This window comes from Centruroides vittatus, unplaced genomic scaffold, assembly GCF_030686945.1.
Source record: "Centruroides vittatus isolate TY-2023 unplaced genomic scaffold, ASM3068694v2 contig_260, whole genome shotgun sequence".
Lineage (NCBI taxonomy): Eukaryota > Metazoa > Arthropoda > Arachnida > Scorpiones > Buthidae > Centruroides > Centruroides vittatus.
Window position 1 is genome coordinate 290,315 of NW_027121652.1, and position 27,704 is coordinate 318,018.

Below are 27,704 nucleotides of genomic sequence, written 5' to 3' on the forward strand. Positions count from 1 at the left end.
CTGACAATCAAGATGTAACAATGTCCCCATTGACATTAAGATCTCAGTATATTGGATGTACCATTTTTTCAGCACCTTGACAGATGTGTTTCAAAAACCACAAGAGTAGACCGAAGGAAGCTTTTGAAATGCATCGGTCATTTCACAATGCTGAATTTATGCAAACAAAATTTGCTACTGGGATAAATGAATGCAAGATGACAGAAGACCCACCAGTATGCCAGTACTTGACTTGGAACTAGTTGGATCCAAATACTCGGACAGTCACTCATTCTTCTTCTTTATCCTCTCCTTCTCCTATGTTTATATGTGGTTGGGTTTCCTTCTCTAATACATTTCTTCCATTTCTCCCTATCAAGGGCTTCCTCTCTCTTAAGTCCCCTTTGGTTCAAATCTTCTTCCACCTTATCTTTCCAACGCATCTTTGGTCTTCCTCTTTTCCTCTTTCCTTTTATTACCAGTTTGCCAATCCTCTTTCCAACATAATTGTCACTTCTTCGCTCTACGTGCCAAACCATCTCAACTTACATTCTTGCATCTTTTTGCTCAAGGGGCCCACCTTAACAGAACCTCTAATAAAATCATTCCTTATTCTATCCTTCCTTGACACTCCACACATCCATCCTAACATTCTCATCTCTGCCACCTCCATCTTTCTTTCTTGGGCTCTTGTTATTGCCCGTGTCTCCGCTCCATATAACATTGCAGGTCTAACAACTGATTTATACAATTTTCCTTTCAGATTGCAGCTAACTTTCTTATTACATAACACACTGCTCAGCTTCCTCCAATTCATCCATCCATATTGAATTCTATGCTGCACCTCAGATTTCAATCTTCCTCCCATTTTGACAAATGTCCCAAGATATTTAAAACTTGGAACCAAAGGGAGCGGCACATTTTGGATTTTAATACTACACTCGTCTCTATCGTTCAGAATCATATAAACTGTTTTAGTTCTGCTAATATTCATGCCCCTTTCTTCCAAAACTTTCCTCCAATCTTCCAGTTTCTTCTCAGCCTTGGTTTGGGAAAGTTCACACAGCACAATATCACCTGCAAACAGCATATCATACTCCATGTCACCCACCAACACGTCCATTATCAAGTCAAACAAATAAGGGCTAAGGGCTGATCCCTGATGTAAACCAACATAAACGAAGAACTCTTTTGTAGTGCCTACACTACTCTTAATTTGGGACTCTGCTCCCTTGTACATTTCCTTGACAAGCCTAACATATTTTTCTGAAACATTCTTTTCCCTCAAACATTCCATACCTCTTGCCTTGGTACCGTATCATACACCTTTTCTAGATCTATGAACACCATGTGCAAATCTTCCTGCATTTCCCTGTGCATTTCATCAGCTGTTTTAGAGCAAAGATAGCATCAGTCGGACTCCTTCCTGGCAAAAAGCCAAACTGTTCCTCTCCAATCTCAGATTCCTGCCTAATCCTTCTTTCTACAATTTTCTCTCAAATCTTCATTGTATAGGACAATAACTTTATACCTCTGCAATTTCCGCAATTCTGTACATCCCCTTTACCTTTAAAGATCGGCACCAGATTGCTCTTTCTCCATTCATCTGGGATCTTCTCCTGTTGCCAGAATTTCTTCATAAAGTCCCAGAGGATATCAATTCCCTCCTTACCCAAACTTCTCCAAGCCTCAACTGGAATCCTATCAGTGCCAACTGCTTTCCCCACCTTCGTTTTCCTAAGCACATTTTCCACTTCTCTGCTAATATCTTGCACCACTCCTTCATTTGCCTCTCCATTCTCATATAAAATTCTGGGGTTTTCTTTATTCAATAAATTCCTAAAATGTTTCCATGTTTCTTTGACTCTTTCATAATCTTGTAATACTACTCCTTTATCATCTTTAATCAGTTTAACAGAGGTAAAATCTTTTGATGCCTTATCTCTTGCTTTGGCAATTCTCATCAACTGCTTTTCACCACCTTTCCTTTCAAAAACTTTATAAGCCTTTTCTAAAGCCTTTGCTTTCACAATAGCCACTGCCTTTTTAGTCATTTTATTTACCAAATAGTAAGTTTCTTTATCTTCCGGCCTTTCCATCAAATCCCACCTTTTCTTTGCCTCTTTCTTTTGTTTAACTATGGCTTGTACCTCAGTATTCCACCACCAAAGTTCCTTTCCTTCTGGCAATCTCTTCCCTGAAGTTTTTCCCGAAACCTCTTCTCCAACTTTCAAAATGCAATTACTATTCAGCAACCACCATTTTTGCACATCATCCAGACACTGGATTTCTCTTAACACTTTTACTTTAAACTCTTTCCTTAATTCCTCCTCTTTCAATCTCCACCATTTGATCCTTTGTTCAGTCTGGCTAACACAATTCTTACAATGGTCCATAACAAAGTCACAATCCACCAGGAGGACTATGTTGTGCAGCAACATTTTCTCCATTTAACACCTTACTGTTTCTCACTTCTCTCAGATGTCTCCTGCGGCACAAGAAAAAATCGGGATCTACCTCCACTCGTGTATGTAACCAGTTGGTTCGTTTTCTTCTCAAAGTAGGTGTTAACTAGCACAAGGTCAAAAGCCACAGCATGATCGACTAGTCTTTCTCCCTCTCCATTCATTTCTCCCACACTCCACCTCCCAAAAACTCTTCTTTCCTCTTCCCGACACGACCATTTAAATCATCCCCACAGATTAATCTCTCATTCATAGGAACACACATTATAACTTGGTCAAGATCCGTCCAAAAGTTTGTCTTTTCTTCTCCACTTCCTGCCTGAGGAGCATACACACACAATCGTAATGAAAATTCCACCAACATCCAACTTTTAATGCTCATAATTCTATCACACCTTCATTTAACCTCACAAACACTGTCTTTTAGAACTTTATCAATTATGATACCAACTCTCTTCCTTCCTCCCTTATTTGCTCCACTCACAAACAGCTTGTACCCTTCCAAGTTCTTTTGCTTTATTTCTTTCCATCTTATCTCTTGAAGGCACAGAATGTTCTCTCTCCTTTGCATAAAATCCACCAACTCTCTACTCTTCCCATTCAATGTTCCAATGTTTAAAGTAACTATTCTTATACTTGTCTTCTTCCTCTTCTCTTTCTAGACTAACTTCTGAATCCGAACCCATTCTTAGTTCGGTAGCCCCAGCTCCTTTGACATAGTTTTTGGGCGACATGATACTGTGCATTGCTTCAGGGAGACGTCCTAACACAGTTATAACTTACTTCCATGTCATTTTGGCATAGGTTTTGTGGCCGGATGCCCTTCCTGATGCCAACCCTATTTGCTCTAAGGCTATATATATAACCTTAGACTGTCGCTCATTGTTTTCCTTTAATCTCTAGATATATTTCCCAATTGACAATTTAAAACAGTTCATTTCTCAAGACTGAAATCTGGTTAATTTTCATTTGAACTGTCACAAAAATTAATAGTTTTTATTAACAAAACAATGTTTTGTGTGTGCATACACAACACAATATACCAGGGAGAATAAATTTCCAGATCCAGAGTTTTCTACCAGGAGAGATCTGCTATAAGCGAAAACATACCAGAGCAAGGAGTCTGTAAACTAACATAATTTTAGAAAGTTGATTCCCGTCTCTAATTTAAAATATACTTCCATTTTATTAACCCAAAATGGCATTTTCTCGCTACCAAGTGAACCGTTGGGCTACTTTTTAAACATTTAAATGATACATCAGGCAATTGCAAAAGTTCCAAACAATGCATTTATGGATGAAGAACATTCAAGTTACGAACTGTATATTGCATTTTATATCTAATGAAGGGAAAACTCTCAAAAAATGACACACAATCACCGACCAGAAACAAAAGAATTCTTATATGCCTATCAGATTCATAAAATTCGCCAGTGTTTATTTAAAACTTAATGGTATACAATGGCAGTAAGTGTGTTACCATCATTTCGACGCCATGTTTGAAGTAGAAGCATCAATGCCACTGCTATTATCTCAACTTATAAGCAAAAAATAAATGTTGATCAACGTTTAACAAAGCCATTCAGAGCTTTAGTCAACAGTAACAACATGGACAGACAGAGATAAGGGTAATGGCACGTGGTAATTACTTTCAAACAAACATGGCGTCGACATGATGGTAGTGTGTGTGTACTGTAGTGTCATCTTACATCGAAAATTTCAATGAAATTTATTATATTTTTGTTTTTGGCTTAATCTAACTGGAATTTTATAAATTAAAAGCTTTTCTGTAAACATTTATCATCAATAAATCTCGATTTCCACTCTTCTACTACTTAAAAGGATACATATACCCAGAACTGCTCCTCCAAGAAGCAAGCCAGTGCTTAAATTACGCTTTCTTAGTCTTTTTAACTTCATCACCCTCTCGACATTTTCTCTATGAACTTTATTCATATAATATATTTGAGATCTCTGCTCGGGAGTCAAGTCTTTCTCAACATTTAACTTCGGCATGTAATCTTTGTCCGCCATCTTGAAATTTTGACTAACGTTAAGTGTTGCCAGAAAAATATCCAAATTACGATATTAACTCGTTCGTTAAGTCGAACGAGTTAAACGCGTTAGTAACGAATCGTTCGAAAAGTAGTAGTCTCACTCAGTGCGCATGCTCCGCGGTGATGACGTATCGAACGAAACCCTAACGAAGCTCACGAAGGAAAGAGTTAGTTTACTTCGTTAAGAAAATGGCGCCCGACGATATCGATGTTTCTAGACTACTTGAGTTGACGGCCGGATGGCCGAGCGGTAAAGGTGGCAGCCTACCACTCTGGGGGACCCGGGATCGAATCCGAACGGGTCGAATAATCCCCAGGAATTTTTCGGGGGTGGTCCGTTCGGATATGTCGGGCCCCGTCCCTCACCACCCGGTCGCCCCATTGTGGGCCTGGCCGAACCCATAATGGGCCTACTAAAAGAGGCCCTCTTAGTGCCCACAGGGCGGAAAGAGTTAAAAAAAAAAAAAAAAAAAAAAAAGAAGACTACTTGAGTGTTTAAATTGTGAATTAAAAAGTGAAATGATTGAAATAACTGTCCATCCGAAGCAACCTAAGAAAAATATTTTGGATAAGGCTGCACTAGCAACATTCATATCTTCGATTTTAGAAACAGCCATTTAGTTATAACGAATCGTTCGAAAAGTCTAACGAAACAAGAATAACGATGACGTCATTCTCGTTTAACTCGTTTGACTTAACGAACGTACCCTAAAAAACTATATATATAATTACGTCGTAGATATTAAGGTAGAAAAATGGTCAATTCGTAAGTAATTTGAAGAAAATATTTTAATTTTTATAAATTATTTTTTAAATAATGTAAGTATTTGCTACACCCCTCGAGACACGTTTAATCATTTTCGTAATTGTCGAAATAGCCGCCGAAGTAGCGACGTGAAAGCTTGTTAGTTAGGATGCGATCGGATGGGTTCGAGTTCTATTCTAATTAACGAATGAATTTAATTCTCCTTTCGGGAAATTTGTGTTCGAATTCGACGTCAACATTTATCGTAATTCTGATCCGGATTTCGTTCTGTTTTCCGACCACGCTGACCTACTCCATTATGGATCTGGCCTCTGTATTGGACAGAATTGATATTTTCCGAATTTTTTTTTTCTGTTTTATGTTTGAATGTAATTATATCAGAAGGAAAAAAAAACCATATAATTGAATATAAAAATTTATCCTTTTCTTCCAGAGATGAATTGAGTCGACATCAAGTCCTTGCAAATTTCTAATGTTTTCTTCAAGATCTCTTTCTCTTACACATCTTACGAGACATTTTCGATCCATTTTGTTATGTTTTCCTCTTATTATTCCTTCGCCAATTCTTGAAGAATACTCTCAAACTATTGTAGTTTTCTTGTGTATCATATCTATTAATCTATTAACAAGTTAATTAAGCTTTTTCCTAATCGTTTTATCTAATTTTCTTATGCATTTCGATTCAAACTCCTCAATCTTTGAGCTTGCTGGATTGATGGTACAAAAACGACGCAACACTTGGGCGATCTGTCAAAGGGGTTGGTGCCTCCCGGGAGGGCTTTCTGTGGAAAATTAGCCCCTGTTTAGATAATTATACGCGAGAACACCCGGAAAACTCTATGCAGCTAGCCCGTTTCTCTGGTACAAACCCGCTACTTGTTTTCATTGGTTTTCATCTACTTGGCAACCGTTGGGCCGTATTGCATCTAGTAATACTGTACAATTAAATAAATTGTTTTATCAGCTATACATTTTCAATTATAAGGTGTTAACAACCACTTAATTTATTAAATATTTAATTGTGTACTTCACTTAGTTAACTACTTAGCAGATTACAACAATGATGAATGCGGGTAGAGATTACGTGTTATCAACGTGACAGTTATCTGGAGAAAGCACACACGAGCAGGAGCTACCATAATTTAAATGCTCTATCAAATTACCTTTTCAGATAGTAAAACCATTTTTATCACTTCTAATTGTGTGATTTTTTAAAATTGAATATAATTCAACTCGAAGCTACAATGAACTTAAGATGGGAAATTTTTCTTTAATCATATTTACAAATTATGTTTTCTAATGATGATAACCCTATCTATTCTAATTTTTCTCTGATTTAGGCAAGGGAAATCTATAAATAGGTTTATTATCGAATTAATAACAGTTTATTCTAACAATATCTTGTTACTGTACTATTCATAGTAACTGTATGAACCGGACATCTTATCCAGGAACGATATTACACTGATTATCATAATATATAAATACAATTTACTAATCTGGTTAAGGAATTACAAAAAAGGGTCAGCTGTTATTGTGTAAAACGAGTGATAATGAACGTCATGTGATCAGTAAAAACCTTGAGTTGCCAGTAGATACGATTAGAGAAAGTGTTGTTTGTCATAGAGTCAAGTTGCTATTACTGTGATGAAAAATTGGCTCCTGATGTGAGTATGACTCAGATTTTCTTTTATATTTTAATATAATGAATAGCTTCAAATACCTTTTTTTTTTTTTTTTTTTTTTTAAATTACACAATAATAGCTCGTTAGTAGAAAATAGAACTGTAAAAACATTGAAATTAGAACTCTTTGGCTTACAGTTAAAGAACTACTCGCCACTCTAATTGCTTGATTTAAATTAAGAAAAATGGGATATAAATACGTATTAATTTGCTTAAAGATTCGTTTAATTAGTACTATCTACGCGTATTTTATGTACAGTACGTACGTGACTAGCGTGGAGTCTATCGAAGTGCAATGATTCAGTAACCATTGTTTCAGTTTCTTTAAGGTTAATGCCATTATTTCTTTGTTAATCCAAATTTAGCACAGATGTAACAGAGATATTCTTGGAAAGATGAAATAATATCGAAAAGAAATCATTCAAAATGAACAATTTTTACCAGCGATCGTGTATAAAGCCACAGATATTTAACATATACTAAGAGAATTACTCGTTATATATTCTGCAACTTATTCTGAATCAAAATCTAATTTTAAGCGTATTTTTCAGAAATTAATAAGTTTTCTACGACGCATTTAAAATTTCCCTTTATGTTAAAATTGGAGTCTTGGTCATACCCCAAATTAAACTAAACAGGCGTAAACAGATTTTTTTGTTTGATTATGTTATTGATTGCTAGTAGTTACTATGCTAATTTTAACATTGAGTTTGTAAACTTTTAGGAAAAACAGAATATTTTCTAGCTATAAATTATGCCATTTTTACCGTTTATTAACGATTAAACGATAGTAAGCTGTCAGAATCCAGGCTGCATTCTGACCTTAATAAATTACCGCAGACGAAAATAGACTTTAAAAAAACAATTAATCACGCTGAAATTCTTTTTGATAAGTAATTATTTCATTCCAAAATAGAAAAAAAAATTCAATACTGTGCCAACTGTAAGCTTATCGGGTCAATTTTTCTTGTTTCTTCGCTGACGGACAAATGCCAATAAACTAGCAAAGTTGACTGTCGTATGTAGAATCAGCAGAATTTTTCTGACGCTCTTCCATTTGTCAACATTTCGGATTTACAATAATAATAAAAAGAATGGAAAGAAAAAAATAAGAGTTTAAAAAAACGTAAACAAAAACACGTGTCAGGGACGAAATCGATTAATATTCCTGTCACGTGTTATTGACATCACTTCCGCATTTCTAGTAGCTTTCAATTTGAATGGAAGAAATTAAAAGACAGAAATAATTCGTTCGTTAAAATATAACGATTCGGTTTAAATAATTAATTATTTTAATTTATATAACAATTATATAAGTTATATTTTAAGAGTTTCGTAACACTTTGAAAACTTTCTTAAGTAATCATTCAGACAAACAATGACGTCATCGGCGACGAAGCGCAACTTCGTCACAAGTTTAGGTTTAAGGTTATTTTCGTTCTCTTTTGTCAGAATTAATTCCAAGTTTTAGTTACCTCAAACGTTTTCTACGAGGAAATAAAAGTATTTGTAAAATTTGGCAAAAGACGCGAAGAAGAAAAAACAAAAAAAGAAAATGTTGAAGTGGCAGACGACATATTGCACGAGACGTACGAGTGCACGAGATTGACGCAGACGATTTTATTGCACGAGTGTATATTACGTAACGTGCTAAATCGACGCAGACGATATTACTGCGTATTGATGCGATCGGACGCTGATTTCACGTATCGCGCGCAATGATTGCACGAGATAAACGCGGATTAGTTAGCGCACGAAATTTAAGAAACAGACGACATTTTGCAAGAGATGAACGCAGATTAGCGCACGAGACTAACGTACAGAATATTGCACGGAATCTACAAACAGACGAGATATTGCACGGGATTTATAAACAGACGACTTATTGCACGAGACTTAACGAACAGACGACATTTTGCATCAAACAAACGCAAGCGATATTACGCAGCAAACGAAAAAACAAAGTAAATTCATCCGCAAAAAATGCGCAGACGTAAATTAAGCGAATTTAAACATAAATTTCCGAATAATTTGAGAGTTATTATTAGTTTATGAAGCTGCGTAAAAGTTCAGAGACCGAAACGGGACGGTAGAGCAGCTGGTTCCTCTCCACCATCCATTCTATTTTTAGACCAAGATGAGCAAGCATTTCGAGTTAAGTCAGCTGCTTAATAGCGTTTCTGGGGGACGTGGACTTGCTTCTCTTTCATTCTACGTTTATCTGCGCTTCGCTTAGTACAGAGTTCAAAAACAAGTCGAAATAGTTCATTTGTTTCTTGTCTGTTAATCTCTGTATCGTTTGAACTTCTTTGAAAACAGATATATACACCTAATGAGGAGACATGGCTCGTGTGATACCAGAGAAGATAAATAGGGACATACAAGGTGAGTTTCATCTTAATTATCATTTACATCTAATTATAATTACTCTTTGTAATTTCTTCGTTCACTGTTGATTTGATTGTCGGTTGTATGTCGTTCAAATCATTTACAGAACTTATTCTAGGTATTTGTAGTGTTAAGAAATATATATTGATTATCTGGAATGATTAATGTGTGTGTAATTCGGGCCGGCCGGAGGCTTTGTGGGGCGCCGGGAAAAACTCACTAGCGGGGCTCCAAAATATTTGGTAAAAATAATTTTTATTTGATCAAATTTTCGTATAAATTTGAAAGAGCGGGGCCTTGGACCAAAAACCGACGTTCGAGCCGGCCCCGTGTTGTCCTCTAAGTAACTGTGGAAAAAAATTGACTCAAAGACAGGCAGTTTGAATTGATTTTACGTTTGCGAAACTTCCTTAATGGGTTCGGTATGTATGTAAGTATGTTATATGTATGTTTATACACCGCTCTTTATATATAGGAATTTCTGTATGTATTTGTATGGATTTTATAATTATACCATTGACCTCGGTTAATGGCTACCTAAAAATAGATGCCGAATAAACATTTGCTTGCCCGAGAGTTGTTATTAAAAAAGGGCGTAACTAAACTGTACTCCGTACCGTATTGTAAACTACATTGATTTGATATTACTGTAATATTGAAATATAGTAATTAAAAGAGACAAAATTAACTTAATGTAACACAGTTTCATTACGAAGTTGGTTTTGTGAACACATTGTGCAATTTTTGTTAAATGGAAGGAGTGGGATGAATGAAGCTTACTCACGGTGCGGCATGCCCCATTCAAACTTACTTTTTAGCTAAATTTTTTATACTGGTTGCTTGAATTCTGTTTAATGGAGTCCATTGTACTGTACGTCTAAATGTTGCCGGTTCTTGTATGCTGCTATGGCAACAAGGGGTGCAAAGAGAAAATGGGCAAATTATATACACAATTTATACTTTGATTAGCAATCCTGTGATGTGCCAAAACTTGCACAGAGTGCAGATAAGGCTAGAGCTGGTACTATATAAAAAAAGATAGAATTATAATACTATATTATACATAAGAATATATATTCTTTCAAATAAATGTATTGGATTTCTGATTTTCTGATTAAAAAAGATATTTTTGTGTATAGCCAACTTAAACAATTTATTAAACTATATGTATCTTTGGAATAGTTTTGTTAATGTGAGAGAATATAAATGATGTGTGTTTATTACATAGTACACAAGTGTTTCTATATTAAGTATATTTAAATCTAAAAATGCTTTTATGTTATATAAGCTGTATATACAGGATTCTATTTATAAGCTTCTCTATGTACTTTCACAATTAATATTGTTATAAGGAAGAGATTATACGTATCTTTTCACTAATAATATATGTAGGTTTGCATGTTGAGTGGGTTTAAGCTGGAATTTATACTCTCTATCTTTCTCTTATGTGTAAAAAAATAAACACATTCTTTACAAATTATATAATTTTGCATTTTAAATAAAATAAACCTGATGTTTGTTACAGAAAAGTAATTTTTTGATTATTTTAAGATGTACAATAGTAGGAAAAGTAACTGACAATGCCAAATTAAGGTCTGGTTTGTGTCTCGGTGGTCTAAGTTTTGTACAGATGGAGTACAAATATATATGTTATGGATAAAGTGATTAATACGGGCATTATGAATACTGCTACCACTTATTATTATCACTTTGCCCGACTAGGTGATAGCAGTATTCATAATGACAGGTCAATTTGATAAATTAATCAATATTTATCAGACTGCGCGCCTTTTTTTGGTCATTATTCATAATGCCTGATTAATCACTTTGTCCGTAACATATATATTTTATTCCTACACTTCTTACTATTATATATAAAAAGTACAGGACTGTATTTTTCTTACATTAACAGTCAAAACAATAAGTAGTGTTTGCCTCTAGTGCATCAGTTTATGTAATGGTCTATCTCTCAGAGTTCCTTCCACTTTATCCTGTACAATATTGTAATCTGTTAGTATTTTTGATTAGTTCTGTATCATTTGTTTATTAAATTGCTTATCTATTTATGTGAATTGTTAGATATTTTTACAAAAAATATGAATTTTAGAGTATTAAAAATTTAAGTATTTTAATCTAATTTTACTTGGTTTCGAAGTACTCGAACATGAACGTATTCCAAATATCTGCAACACAACTTACTTGAATGACAGATATTTTCAGAACAGGTGAAAGATAGTTGTTCTTGAATGACAGTTATTCTCAAAATAAGTGTAAACTACTCCAAATCTTCTAGTTACAGTTATGTTTCCTAAGTAATGAATTTTAAAACTGTCTACACAAGTTCTATAACAGAAATTTTGTGTGTGAAATCACTGCCTTTTTTCATTGATTATTATTACTATATTTTTTAATCTAGGAAATTTTAGTTCCGTAAAATTCGTTAAACGATTTGCAATTTGCCTAATTGTAGCTGTAAATTAATGTTACTTGCGAAACATTTAATTTTATATTGGTTTATTAAGACCAAGGATAGATTAAATTGATAAAGTAGATTCTAGCTAGAGATAACATGTGTATAGTCTTTAAATCTTTCTACATTTTTGTTTACATCAAATTACAAATAGCGAAGACAATAGCATGCAGTAATAGTGATAACAGCTTGTTATATAACTATAAAAATATATCATAATATCAGAAGTTTTCAATAGAATTTTATTTGTTATCAAGTGATATTAATATATCAAATTTCAAATAAATATTTGTGTGATAAATCTGAAAAATATTGCAGTAATAATACTATTTTTAATATAATAGTTTTAAAAAATGCTTTAAATAATTAGGTTCATTTAAATTGTAGTAATGAGCTAATACTTTAAAAAATTCTATAAGAGTTTATACATATGAAAGGCAATTAATAAGGTTTTCATTTGGAATTGGATGAGAAGCGTTGACCTTTCGACTGTACCTTTTTTAATTGTGGAACAACATTCTCTGGTGCCAGATCTGGATGGTAAGGAAGTTGCAGAATAACCTGTTACTTCTTAAGCATCATTGTTTCCTTACTGCAGCGTACTCTTGTGTTATTGTCAGAGGTGGGCCTACATAAAGGACACTTAAGGTGTTGCAAATTCAGTATTATACTATCGCATCTTCACGAATATCATTTTCGAAGTTAAAATTAATCAAAACCATCCCAGGAATAAATGTCAATTGCAACTTTCTTCACTTTTAATTTAGTCCGGTGAAAGCGATACTGCTGCAGAACTGGACATTTTTCTGTTATTGATTGCATCAATTAAATTTATAGGTGAATTTTTGAACTGAATTCTTCAATTCATCATAAAACTATTGCCTTATTGTTTGTTTTACTGTCTGTTTGTATATTTAAATAAATTCTTATTATTGTAGACAAATGAATCTACTTTCTATTTGCATTCGTCTTTTTAATGGAACTCAAAAATAAATTTTGTCTAAGGCCTTACAGATCCTAGATATGCTCTGGTTATTGTGGTGCAAGAAAAAGACAGTTCATCTTGGTTTTAATCTACAGATGTTGATACATCTGTTGAGTGTTCATAAAGTTTTATAATACACGTACTTGTAATCTGTGGATTTTGGTAGGCATACAAATTTCCAAAGTGAAAAATTCATTTAGATTGCTGCTCTGTATGGAATGACAGTGATAAGTTCATGTTTAAAGTTGATTTGTTATGCAATGACACAACATAAATTGAAATTTCACATTCATGTCTAAGAAATGTGATGTCACATTTCTCTTCTCAAACTTTGTAGAATGCTGCAGTAGGAGAATTACCAATAAATTTTTAATTTTTATTCTGTGTTGTTCCTTTATAGAAATTTTTAAGTCAAGAAGTGTACAGTTTACTGATTCTAATTATTTTTGTATTTAATTTCTTTCCAAATTACATACCAAAACTGATTTGTTACAAAATTCAGTTGATCTCACTTACATGATTTGTATTCGACATGTAATCTCTCATTTATCATTTGGAATACTTCAATGAATAAAAACAATAGACTCATTGCCAGAAAGGAAGAGACGATGCATGACAAATCAGTCATCGCGGTGGCTGTTGTATTCTCCGGCCCAATAGGCAGCAATCCACCTCGACTGGATGCTATGCCAACTCCGGTTGTGAAAATTCCAGTTAGTCAGGTTAATGAAATTCAAAGACGGAGAGTAAGTGACGAGTGTAATCAGAAACTTTGCAGGAAGAATGAAGTGTCCCTACTTCTAGTTAACCCTCGAATGGTGTAAAGTGCTGAATCACAAAGGGATAAATCTAATGTAGAGGAGTTGATGGCAATAATGCAAATAATTAATGATCTAACAGTTAACATTAGTTGGATAAGTGACTTCACAAATAATCTCCTCCAAGTAGTGTATATCCCTGTACAATGCCAGACTCTTTCTGCTGGATATTCTGTTTTTCTATCCGAAATTAGTTTATACCCTAAAATTCTCTGTCCAATAGTCTGAGCAACCTATGTATCATTTCTATTGTTTAAATTATCTATTTACAATCTGTCCTCAAATTTTCAATTCAGATAATTCCATGTTTTCTTGATTTATCTTAGATTTTACATGTGAACTTTAATACCATACTTATCATGGACCTCAAACAAACTAACTGAAAAATGCTTTTGTTATTGCGTAGTCTCAAATTACGAAATTCCAACTCCGAAACACAGATATCAGTTAGGTTTCGAAGACTAGATGCACGTTTATCCGAATATTCTTATCGAATAAGTTTTTGATCTACGACGACCCTTAATATTATTCATTGAAGCATTCCTAATGATAAACGAGGGATCAAATGTCAAATATGAATCATGCAAGTGTGAATGGTTTGTAACTATTATTTTAAAATGTTCCGATTTGATAATTGTCTATTAGAAAATCGTTGATAATTATATATCGCTGTGTAATAAAATTTAGTTTCTATGCAAAGTTTTTATAACTCAGTTTATGCAGTTATTGGCATTTTCAAATATTGATTAATTATTAGAGTAATTTGATGATTGAAAATAAATTATATTTCGGTTTATTTTCATCATATCAAGAAAGTTTTTAGTAGATTTCTTTATTAATAAAAAGCAGTCTTAAAGGTTTAAGTGTCTGTTAGTTAAAATAATAATAATTTTATTGAGGTAGGACTCACTACTGGACCTGGAGAAAAATCCCAGCTTCCCTCGATGGCTTATAAGAATTTCAAGAAGAATGATGAACCAGTAGGCCCTGTTTCATCATTTTTCTTAACCCCTTCATCATAAAAATGCTTTTGCTTATATTTAGGTAAAAATAATTCAGGTTTATTCTATTTAAAAGTTTGTTAAAGTTACGAAATTTGTAAATGTTATCATAATTTATTAGTTTTTTTTTATAAGCAGAGGATGAAGGACGGCAAGTGTAATTTTATATCTGTTGTGTTCTTTCTCAGCCGCCTGTACCTGTCATAACTAGATCATATTATTTGCATTTTCTCAAAATTTTTTAAAAATTAAGATTGTTATTTATAGGACATATATAGATTCTTAAGGTTTTTTTCTAACCGAAGTCAATATTTTCTATTCTTACTTTTATGATATTAATTGTAATAAATGAAACCTATTGGTGAATAGAATAATACAAGAACTGCAGCAATTATTAATGTAATAAAACGCTTCAGGTTTATATTTTTTTAATTAATGCAACCTTGAAATGTTTTTGTCCTGTTAAAAAGAAAGGAGTTGAAGAATGCCGTCTAAGATTATTTTTATGAATACTTTGTAATGAATTTAAATTTTCATTAGGAAACAAAATAAAACTCGGGAGTTATGTTCAAAATTAAATTATGCAATCGTAATACAATAGTTAAACATTAGCAAATAGAAATGCAATGCTAATGTATAAAATACAATACCATAGTATAAAATACGAGCGAAATGCAGCATACAAAACTGTAGTATGAATGAATTCTATCATCTTAAAATTAAGCTTTAAGTAATTGAAAATTTTAACAATTATTATAATGAATACTGGCTTTTGAGAATGAAATGCTTTTAATATTAAATATATTGTCTCGCCGTAACTGCCTAAATCTTAAATTACAGCTATAGTAGCAATTTTTTAAAAATAAATTATTATCTTTATCACAGATTTAAAAAGAAAATTTTACATAATAAAACAAATACCAAATTCTTCAAGTAAGACACACACAATCTTGAACTCTGTAACTGATGATCTGATATTGATAATCTGCATACTGTTGAAAGATATCTGTGAAATATTCTGCAAAATCTGTAAAATTATTATGTTTTAAACATACAATTCTTAATGATACAGTAGTTGTATATTTTTAAAAATTACTGAGAGAGAGTAATTTGCATGACTAGAATTGGCATATGAATAGCGGAATATATCGAATGCGTGGCTTAGAAGTTTAATAAAAGAAAAAAGTATAAATTGAAAATTTATTATAACTTTTAATGAAAAACTTGTCTTCTGGTTCAATTCTCTTGCAACTTTTATTTACACTCAAACATGTTTCAATATGTGCACCAATAATGGCATAGTAGTTGTTCAATTTGCATTCCACCCCAACCAACGTATTTAATAGTATGTGAGGTGTAACATTGTCAATAACCAGAATCCGAGTCGTGGCTCATTCAAGTTATGCGCAGATGTATAATACATTTAATTTTTTTCACAAAATCCCTCAGGAGAAAGTCCAGTGGGGTAAGAACCAAATCTACCATCTGGAAAATTCTGTTCGGAAATTGTTTTATCTAAATTGCAAAATGGAAAAGAGCAACATCTCATTGAAAAATGGTGCCAGGAGAAAATAAGTTGCAGCACAACCAAAGAAGTTGCTTCGTTTTCTATGCCTTCATTAAAACTCACCTGTTTTGCCATTCTGCCCATGTGTTAAGTAACCTGAGATCTGAGGTACAGTATTTCTCAGAAATGTCAACATAAAATACACACTAACTTCCAGTCTGATATGAATATAATGCAAGTTATAAATATTTCTTTTTTTGTTAAACCTTTAAGCTGAGCACCCTGTACAATATGCCTTAAAAAAAAATATATATATATATCTATATGAACTTTGATAGTTACTAAAACAGCAATAACACAAGAAGATAAACTTCTTCATTTGCTACTTGCAGATGGAATATTTTCTCAAAAACTGTGCTAAGTGTGTATGGTTGAACTACTGAACCAAACACATGATAACAAGCTGTAAAACATGTAATCTGGATGAAAAACAGACAGTTGGCAACACTAGAGTGACATTTATACATGCTTTTGAAATGTCCTATATTCTACATTACATTCAAAACTAATGAATAATAGTCTAAACTGAAACTTCTCCAGTATAAGAAGATACGAGACACACCTTACACACACTTTCATCAACAAAATTTAATCAAAACAAACTTTTTCAGCCTGATTGATAAACCATTGTGCGGTTATTAATTAACAATGTGAATAACTGTTAAGCTATTGATGTGATTTTGTTATTTTCCATCGTTTATCATTGGATTTTTAATTTGTCATAAGGGAAAATTATAAAAATATTTAAATTTAGAAGAATTAAAAAATTTAAGACTGTTTCTAAGAATATTTACTGATAGAAACAATGTTGATAAACAATTTCAGATTTTATTGATAGAGATAAACCAGAACAATGAATCATTGAACACATACTCCATTTTTATTTGAATGGAAAAAAACAACAGTTTAAGATAACATATCACGATTACATTCTATCTATAAAAACAAGGAAAATTCCATAAAATTTAAAGCTTAATATTTATTGTAACATAGTGTTTAGTATAACGCAAATGTTATGATTTTTACGATAATGCATTTCGCTCATTAATAAAATTTTATTTGTTTTATGTAGAATGTGTTACCGAGTTAAGGAAGGATTTCTTCGAGAACAAGATTCCAATTAACGACGACAATACGAATCTTCATAGATTTTGCTTTAAACTGGAGTTTTTGTTGCAGAATGACATGAAAGGTATGCAATTTTTTTAAAGTAAATTGAGTAACAACTTTCTAAAAATATTAGTGGCATTTAGAGGAAAGGTATTATTGCATTTTCATAAACAGAAAGTTCTACAATTTGATAATGAAAACATAAACATTATATAATTTATGCACATTAACCGACACACATAATGTTAGATAGAATTTTGGATGACTGAAATGACAATAAGATATAATAATCTTATCAACTCGCTGTAGTTATCCAATGCTGAATAACAAGAAAATCAGAGTCGAATAAAATCATTTATCACACTTCAAAAGTTCCAGATAAGTTTGTACAAAAAAATCTTAATTTTGTTGATTAAAAGAATCATTATAAGTTTAGATAAACTTTATATATCCTATTTTTTAAACTTGGAAGTATTGACTAAAATTGATTAGATAATTATCATTTCAGATGGGTTAGTATTTGTATAAAATATCATGAGTAGTTTCGGTAAGTTAATGTTACAGTTAATGCGAGAAACATTATTCAATTTGGTGCATTTGTATTTAAAATTAGATTGTGTTGCTGTAATGTCTGATGGTTCTGTTTACTAAAGACACGATTACTACAAAATAAGACATACAGATATCAATGAGTTGCTAACTGTGTGACTCGAGTCTTTTGGCTGTTTTTTTGACAGTATTCTTCATTTCTTATGATCCGCAGTTGACTTTTTTTTCTTGTTTTTCCTTCTAACACGTTAACTTTGTTCTTGATGTTCATGCTATTGCAAATTATGGCTAATGAATAGGCAGTCTGATTCCATACAGTTGAAGATACTTTGTTTAGCTTATAATGAATGGCAAGCTTGATTTGGCCAAGTTAAATGATATTAAGATTAAATAATAACACTAAATTCAATTTCTCTTATGTAGTGCTAATTTTTAAAGGCAAAAAAAGGCTTAATTTTGAGGTAGAGACAAGTTTTTAAAATATTGTAAATATCAATAACAAGTACCACTTAAGATATGACACATTATCCCTCTCTATTTTCACCGTGCACTCAAGTTTGATACTCTGAAATTTAATAGCATCAATGCCGTTATGCAAGTTACACTGCCAAAGTTTGTTACTTAATCTTTACCCTATCCTGAGATATTAAGCAAAATAGACATCAACACACACACACACACACAAGTTTTTTGCTGTTTTTATTTTTATTTTTTTGTATTATTTTAAAATTATTATTGTACTGTTGTGCTATTTATATAAATTATAGTGAATATAATGCCCATTTTACTTTCCCAGCTGTTACGTATAACAAAGGGAAAGTATGGTGATCAAACAAAAACTGAACCCCCGAGATTTTCACAGCTTTGGACTCGGGACCTTGAAATGTCAATAAATGCAAAAAAAATTGGGGGGTTTTCTGTATATATGGATGCTTCTTATAGTGCTAATATTTATTATTTATCACAATGTTTATTATCAAACACCAAATTTTCAGTTTTTTAACATTCAGATTATTTTTCTTACCTGTTTTTGTTTACTTTTATTTGCGAAACTCTGATTTATTAGTTTGTATACTCAACTAGAAGCTAAATTAAGAATTTGAGTTAAAACATCATGATGACATAACATTTATGCTGTGTCCATATATAGTTCAAACAACAATCCATCTGCTTATTTTATTAAGGTTAAAATATATACAAATGTGCTGATGAATTATTTACCAAAGGAAACCACCTGCTTTAAAATAAGATGATTTTTTTTATTAGATATTAGTTTTGTAGGTCACTTGTTTACACACGTCATTTCCGTCATCTCTGAAATAATGTAAATATTTTTTGTTATAAAATTTATAAAGATTTTAAACAATCCTGTTCTTATACAAACTTTACATTTATAAAAATAAGTTAAGAAATTAAAAATATTAAAGTAATTCAATATGTTAATGTAGCTTTTGTGTTATCAATCTTTAATTAAACAATGATACTCTTGTTTTATCATATAATTTTGGGCAAAGATGGAGCGTTGCCAATAGTAATCTGTGATTTGATCTAAAGAATTTGTTTTTTATAACCTTAGAAGAGTTATAAATTTAAACTCATTGTTCGAAATAAGTTAAAAATTATTTTCTGGTGTCGATCAGAGTCATCATTTTTATATAAAAGGTAATTTATATAAATCAGTAAATAAATTCTTACAATAATATAATTAACAATGTTTTAAGGATTTTTTTTTAAGTTATTATTTTTATATTTGAGTATTAAACATCAATTTGGTTTTGTAATCAGGTTTATTCGTTAGGTTAGTTAATAATTCGAGAATTTGAATGATAGCTGTATTGATATGGGTCGGTTATATTAATAAATGGATTAATTAAATTAAATTTAGATATATCAAAAAAACACATTGACCATGAGTTTGAGTTGAATCTGCAACTCTTGTATAATTGCTGATTGCATTCTAATTGTACTAGCAGAGCATGTTTTTAAAATGCACATGTAAAAAGTTTTTATACTAGTGCTATTAAATTTAATTAAACTAGAACAGTTCAAATTTAAGTCTAAAAAAAATATTATTTTAGTTTACTGATCATATGCGATATTTCAAACATTTACAAACCACATTATATTCAGGATGTAGTTAAACTAAGTATTAAATAATCAAATTATGTAATTTGTCTAAAGATAGGTGGTTAGATTGCTTATTTATATGTGACTTATTTGATTAATAAATTGTTTTACTCATTTATTGATTCTACAACATCCATTATTTATTATTAATTATGTGAATAAAAAATATTAAAACATTTCATAAATTAATTTAACTTTTTACAAATTACACACATACACAGTATATTTTATAAGGATCTTCTTTTGCATTATTTGTTCTTGTTATATAAAAATATATATATTTATATATTCTAAATGTGGTAATCTGGCACAAATGTTGTGATTCTAGTTAAGATAAACTTAAACTCTTAGTCATTGATTTTTCACAGTAAAATAGACAAATGCCTGTTTGCCTTTAGACACTAGTCATTTATACAATTTTTATTTTTATAAACTTCAAATTTTCTCTCTGTTCATTATATCTTGAGTATTTGCCACTTGAGATACTTGCATACATTACATAATAAAGGTATAATGCACCTCTTTCACATAGCAGACATTTAAACAAATGATGCTTGTTTATACGTAAATGTTACATAAAGCTGGAAGATTTTTTTTAAATCAATTTTTTTTTATACTTTATTAAAAATTAAAAGTATTAAATATATCATTTTAATGTTTTATAATTCATAAATTAAGAAATTAAATCTACACAGTTGAACTGAATATTGTGACATACTCTTGGCAATATTTAAATAATAGAAACAGAGTAAATTTTGTGAAATAAATGAAATTTCTTAATTTCTTTTATCAATGTTTTAGAATTCAAACTTAGTTTTGTACATTACTACCATTTGTACAGTTTATAATTATTATTTTTTTAATTTTAAATCTTGATTCTTAGGATTTAGCACAAGAGATTGACATTAAAAAAACATAATTACAAATATAATAATTATGAAACAGTGAACTTACTAGTAATAAATGATATAATGAAATGTGTAGGTGTACTGGTATGTGTAATGTTCAATTTGCGTAGCAGATATTCTAAAGTTTCCAAGAGTTTCTTTATTGTGTTTAACCTAAAAATAGTTCCATATTATTTTCTTTCAAAACATTATCTTTGTGCAACTGTATATTTCTGCCAGTGGCTGTAAACTTTCTGGAAATAATTGTGAAAGTCTTTTCTTCAATTTTCTTCAGGTCTGTCATTAGATTTAGTAAAATGATCAGCATTTTGAGACAAAAGAAATGAAAATTATGCACTTCTGGAATTTTGTGGGAAATAGACGAACTCTTACAACAACCAAATTACAAACTAATCAAAATCTTACGTATAATAAATTTCTAGAAACTTTACAAATGAAATTTGTATTAAAAGTGTTTTACTTGTGCAAATATAATTCCTTTATCACATTAAGGAAATATCTGCACTATTTTAAATGCCAGTATCTTATATTTACATATACAATTTTGTCTTAAATAACTGCATATGTCTCATCTAATACGGTGGGTGATCAGTTAACGAACAGTTCAGACAATGAACATTTTCAAGAAAGTTTTTTATTTTTGGACAACAAACACACGTTCAGATTATGAACACCTCACCGAACAAATACAAGAAGAAGCGACAAAATAATGAATACCGATTGGTCTTCCCTTGTCTCTAGGTGACAATTCCAAACCTTTTGGAGCACAAGAGACATCAACCCGATACCGATTGGATAGTAATTCCTCCAAACTTTGAAACTCTCCCTTGTAATTCCAGCCTTTTGTTTAGCTTTCTGACAGAAAGAATTTCTTACAGTTTTCGTGAGACTGTCGGGCACTTGTTAAGTTTTGCATCGGTTTTTATTTTCAAAAGGTGAGAGTTTAACTGTTTCGTCGGATATTTGTTAACATTTCTATCCAGACCTCACATTTACATAATTTTTTTGTGCACTAGTTGATTTCTGTTCTCTGAACTTTTTATTTAAAAAATAAACTGATAATATTATGGAGCCTGAAAGAGTGGAGTGTCAAGAACTGTGCTCACCATAGATACCAAGGAAGAGACAGCCAAGGTAGAGAGTGGGCAGATGTCTGATGTTGTTAGGCAGTATGGCTTGAACAGTCCACAGTAGGCACAAGCTAAGAAAGATATAATCAAGAAGACTCAAGCAGCTAAAGGAGTAAAGAAAATCACATCTGAAAAACAAAGATATGCCATCTATGAAAGAATGGAGAGATTGCTTTCAATTTTGATAAAAGAAAGGAAAATGAAGAGAGATGTAGTGTGACTATCATTCAAGAGAAAGCTAGAGAAAGTTTTGAAGAACTGGAGAAACAAACTTTATATTTGTTACATGAGGAGATGGAATTCAAGGATACCACTGGATGGTTTGCAAAGTTTAGGAGATCTGGCATTAAACATGTGGTAATTCATGGTGAGTCTGTTAGTGCAGATAAAGAAGCTGAAAAGTTCTGTCTCAAATTTGAAAAATTCATTAAAAAAGAATATATTGTCCACAACAAATTTTCAATTGTGATAAAACTGGTTAATTATGGAAGCACTTGCCAAATTATACCTATATCACAAAAGACGAGAAAAATATTCCTGGACATAAACCCACGAAAGACCGATTGACATTCCTTTTGGGAGCTAACGCTAATGGTGATAAGAAGCTTATCCTGCTTCTTGTCTATCACTCTGATAACACTAGAGCATTAAAAAATTCCATAATTAAAGAAAGACTGTCAGTGATGTGCAGATCAAATAAAAGGGCATGGGTCACCCAGCCTCTTTTCAAAGAATGGCTGTTTGAAGTTTGTGCTCCAAGCATCAAGGATTACCTTCAGAACAATGAATTGCCATTGAAAGCACTGTTGCTATTAGACAATGCAACAGTTGGGACACCCAAAAGACCTTGAAGATAAAACCATGGAAGGCTTTCCCTGGCTGACAGTGTAAAGTACTATTTTTAGTATCTTACGAAACCGACACTAACTGCGGCCGGTAAAACTTCCGTTAACCTAACGGGTACTTTACACAGATTCGAGATTAGTTTGCCAGGCCTGGTCTTTTACGCGTGCACCAAAAATATTAGTAAGAATAACGACAAATATCAAGTCAAAGCAAAAAAAAGTTTCAAATATATTTAATTAGTAAATAGAATTTACTATGTACAATTGTCTATAATCCAAAACAAAAAATTTATTAACGAAAATCAACAAGTCAAGCCGACAATAAAACTCAGCTACTTAGCTTAACTTAATATTAATTCCCCTTTGAAAATTTGACAATTCAAATACTTAGGAACTATGAACAGAATCTCTTACGAACTAAACGTCTATCCGTCACCTCACTATACTAGGAACCTGTTTCCTCAATCTTTTTGCTATAGTCAATCAAATTCCTCTTTAACACCTTGGATCGCGTAATTCTCAATCTGGACTTCAACCAGGAATTACCTCGCTCTGGAAATCACCTCATCCTTCTTCGGTTAGCGTACTGGTTTTATGCTGTGAGGTGACGTCACAATTCAGCTGGGTTACTCCCCTTATTTACGTACTTAGTATTTTAACATTAAGTTTCTTTCTGGCAGCTTTAATTTTCCGACAAACGCTTATAAACCATTTACAAAGTATTTAGCACAATTTTCTGGGATGTTATGACGGTTTAGTAAGTATTTCTTTGCTAGTGAGTGTGGGGATTCCCCCCTCCATTTTTTCTCTGTGGACTGTTTATTTCTGCTGGGCAGCGCAAGTGCGCAAGATTTTTTTCTACGGCGCTTGTTTTTTCGTGAGTTGGTTTATCTTCTTTTTTCGTTACTAATAAGAAAGTGGTGGGGAACCTTCGTCCTAAATAAACATAAGCCCCAAACAAAATATAATAAAACGAAAAAATAATAATAAAATAAAAATAACGCTCAGACTCAGTTCCTTACAACAGTTCAGTTTCTGCCTCCAAATACCACTTCATTGATTCAGCCAATAAATCAAGAAGTTATTGCAATTCTCAAGAAATTGTACATTTGTGCACTGTTTAGTCAGTTTTGAAGCATGCCAGGACTCCTCAACGATGTCATTAAAAATGTTTGAGAAAGAAAAATTTGATATTCTTGAAGCTATCCAGCTCATTTGAAAGGCATGGTCAGAAGTCACCAAATGACAGTTGAATTCTGCTTGGTGAAAGCTGTGTCCCTCCTGCATTCAGAGAGACAGAGATGATATCCCTGAAATTGTGGATGAAATTATGATAACTGCTAGAGATCCCAAATTGGAAGAGAATGAAGATGACATTGAAGAGCTCATAATGAAGACTGATCTGATGGCAGAAGAACTCCAAGAAACTCAGCAAGATGTGTTTTCTTCTTCTGAAGAAGACGACAAAAGTGGATCAATGCTGACATCTTCTATTAAAGATCTTTTGAAGAAGTGGGAGGATGTCAGAACAACAGTCTTAGAATGCATCCAAACCAGGTTGAGTTTAATAGGCTTGGGGATCTGTATGACAACAATACTATTAATTACTTCTGAAAAATCCCAAAGAAGAGAGAAAAGCAATCGACCTTGGACAGATTCTTTAACGCCCCACAAACGGAAAAGAAACGTGACTGATAAAAATGTAAGACTGTGTGTATATGTATTATTATTATTACATATAAATAAACGTAGTAAGAAAGTATATAATTTTTATTTATTTTTTGGGGTCTCCAGAACGAATCAATCAAATTACCATAAAAATCTATGGCAAATCAATAATCAGTTAACGAACAATTTGGATAGTGAACAGGGTCTTGGAACGGATTATGTTTATTAACTGATCACACACTGTATTAAAATTTTTGCTAAATTTCTTGGCTATGCTTTATACGTCTGAAACTTTCTAAAAAAAATAGAAATAATTTATCTACAACAAGATTATAAATATTTAAAATTTATTCAGATTCTTCTATTTTATAATAATTGAAATTTGTTTAATTTTCAGAGCACACCAGTTTACTTGGTACGCGAAAAAATTATTGGGATTACATCTGCCGTTGTCTTACAACGAAACGAACAGACATTCACGATGGATTAAAATTTGTTAAATCAATTTCTGAAGTAATAAATCTTTTCAAAATTTAAATAGATTTAAAGAATATACATTTTTTCTCCTCCTTCCAATAATAAATTATAATATAAATTTAATATTTCAGCTTAAAACATCATTAGGACGAGGAAGAGCATTCGTCAGGTTTTGTTTAATGCAGCAGTGTCTTGCCGACTCGTTGCAATGCTGTATAATGAATACCAAAGTAACAAGGTAATAAGCTATTATAATTATTCAGTTATGAGCAACCTACAGCCTGCGAAGTCCTTATGTGCATCCTCCGAGCTCTGGCAATGTAAATTTATTTTTATTTTTTCCTTCGTTCCAATATGCAATCATAATTAAGCTAATATTTGTGATGAAAAATATTCAAACTATTCTCACTGGTCAAGTTTAAACTATATATTATTGATTGCATATCATTAATATACCGTATTAGCCCGAATATAATGCAACCCCGAATTTAACGCGACTCCAAAATTTTCATAAAGATATTTAGAAAAAAAAAATAATACTCATAAAAGAATTCAAAGAAAGTAAAATTCAATCAGATAAGCATTTATTTAGGTATTTATAGCTAATAACACAGGTTACATTCATGTCAATAAAATTAAGTAATGTAAAACAAAATTAATATTACGTAAGTAACAACAAAAAACGGAAATGTTTATTCAGAATCTGAACTGTTTTCAGAATGAAAACTCATTGACTTCCGTTATTCATTATTGACTTTCGCGTTAGGGGGTAAAGCGGGTCTATTGACAAATTTTCTCGCAGTAGTACGAAATTTCTACTGACTTAACTTGAATGAGTCATATTTCTTCCCCATTTACAAACAAACCCGATGGCAATCAGTGAAACATGAGGTAAATTACAGCGAGTTGAAATTTGATATGTTTATTTTTTGCGTTTTACGTATCAAATTACATTAAATTCGACACAAGTAAAGCATTTTTGTCAATATAGAAATATTTTACATTGTTTAAAAGTAGAGAAAATAAAGAAAAAAAAGATGTAATAATAATTTTTCAAGCGAAGCCAAAAATTTCACAATTTTAAGATAAAAAATGTGAGAGCCCACGTGACTAAAAGGCGGTCGAAAAATCACGTGACTAATGAACTTCGAACAAGCGGAGACATAGCCTTACTATAGTAGCGCTATGCAAACAAAAGCGCAGGCCTACTAACTAGATCACATGGTTGTTTTGAAGTGGTCGGTCGAGCTAGGTCTGACGTTCAGTCGCATTTCAATCTCTGTAGGAAAATGTCCTTGTTTATATTACATTCCATTACTTAAACCCCGAATTTAGCGCGAGTCGATTTTTTAACGGAAAATAAATGGTCGAAAAATATCGCGTTATATTCGGGCTAATACGGTATATTATTTTAGCACCTAGTGTACTAGCAGTTATGAAATACTGTACGTTGATGCTAGGCAAGCTTAAAGCCTACAGTATCCGAGGATGGCCAAGTTGAGGTTTTCATTCAGAAATAATTATCCCTTTTGTATTTATTAAATAATTCATTGAACTTTAACAGTGTTAATCCCGTGTACGTAGTATTTTCCTTAAAATTGTGTTCTTGGTTTGATTGTTACCTCGGAGATCATATTTCCTCTTTCACAGACCTTGCAGTAAAGTTTACTCTCAGAGATTTGTTTTGCATAAGAATTAAACTTTTCAAACCTTAAATTTTATAGTAGGACAGAATTCACTGAGTTTGGCATTATAATGCCGAACTCAGTGAACTCTGTCCTATATACAATATTTGGCGTGAGTATCAATTTATACCTTAAATTTTATATTTAAGTCTTGCATTGATTGGAGCATGTTTAGACAGTGATAAGAACATTTAATGCATGTACATATGCCGTAAAATTCAGTTACTATTAAAAATAATTATTGAATGAAAAGGCGGTAAGATTCTTTTGAAGTTTAAATTACTTTAATGTTTCAAGATAGCATAAAATTACTATTACAATAGAGCGTTGTTTATCCAAAAGCCAATCAACCAAAACGTTGGTTAACCGAAAGCGTTCCAATTGGACTGTGTGGTGCTGAATCGAACATATTTTTGATACTAGATTAACTTCCAAAATATAATTTTTTTTTTTTTTATATTTTTCAATATATTTATTTTGTTTGTACAAAATAAAGAAATAATTTTTAACGATACAATAGCCACGATTAATATTTTAAAAAGTTTACGTTAGGTTTAACATCGACGAAAATTCAACGCATAGCGACACGCAACGGAGAAAAATTTCAACATGGGATAGGTTAATATATGTTTTCATACATAATCGGTTATCCGAACAACCCAGTCCCCAACTGATTCGGATAAACGACGCTCTACTGTATTATTTTAAATGAATTAAATATGAAACAATAAATTAATTAAAACATTTTATTTCTTAGAACCTTACTTATTTGATCCAAATTAAGTTGTTGATACAGGATGCACAAAACTGAGTTAACCAAGATAATTTTAAGAATAGTTAAAACGAGTTTGGAACAGCTGCACATTATTACTCATGATTCAGTTACTCCATTGGAAGCAACCAAATCATGAATAATAACATGCAGCTGTTCAAACCAGTTTTAACTATTCTTAAAATATCTTGGTTAACTGTCTTTTAAGCCATCCTGTACATGCTAGATTCTAAACAAGTGGTTTGAAGACAAA

The 27,704-nt window shown here is 31.9% G+C and overlaps 1 protein-coding gene and 1 long non-coding RNA gene across 4 annotated transcripts in view; one reads left to right on the plus strand and one right to left on the minus strand.

Annotated features, from left to right (window-relative positions):
• The first annotated feature begins 6,708 nt into the window (after positions 1 to 6,708).
• Positions 6,709 to 27,704, plus strand: part of LOC136971539 (FYVE and coiled-coil domain-containing protein 1-like) — a 41,355-nt gene continuing 20,359 nt past the window's right edge. For 2 of the 3 annotated variants that reach the window (XM_067266002.1, XM_067266004.1), the window contains exons 1-4: positions 8,906 to 9,336; positions 17,253 to 17,372; positions 24,915 to 25,030; positions 25,126 to 25,232. In XM_067266002.1, the coding sequence (XP_067122103.1) occupies positions 9,294 to 9,336; positions 17,253 to 17,372; positions 24,915 to 25,030; positions 25,126 to 25,232 (386 nt within the window). In that variant the 5' untranslated portion in view covers positions 8,906 to 9,293. Of the gene's footprint in view, positions 6,935 to 8,905; positions 9,337 to 17,252; positions 17,373 to 24,914; positions 25,031 to 25,125; positions 25,233 to 27,704 lie in introns of those variants that run through there. The other variant, XM_067266003.1, reaches the window with a different exon arrangement.
• On the minus strand, positions 15,603 to 27,496 carry LOC136971546 (uncharacterized). The gene is made up of 3 exons (XR_010880177.1): positions 27,445 to 27,496; positions 19,061 to 19,153; positions 15,603 to 15,640 (listed from the first exon to the last, which is right to left on the minus strand). It is a non-coding gene; the product is annotated as an uncharacterized lncRNA (long non-coding RNA).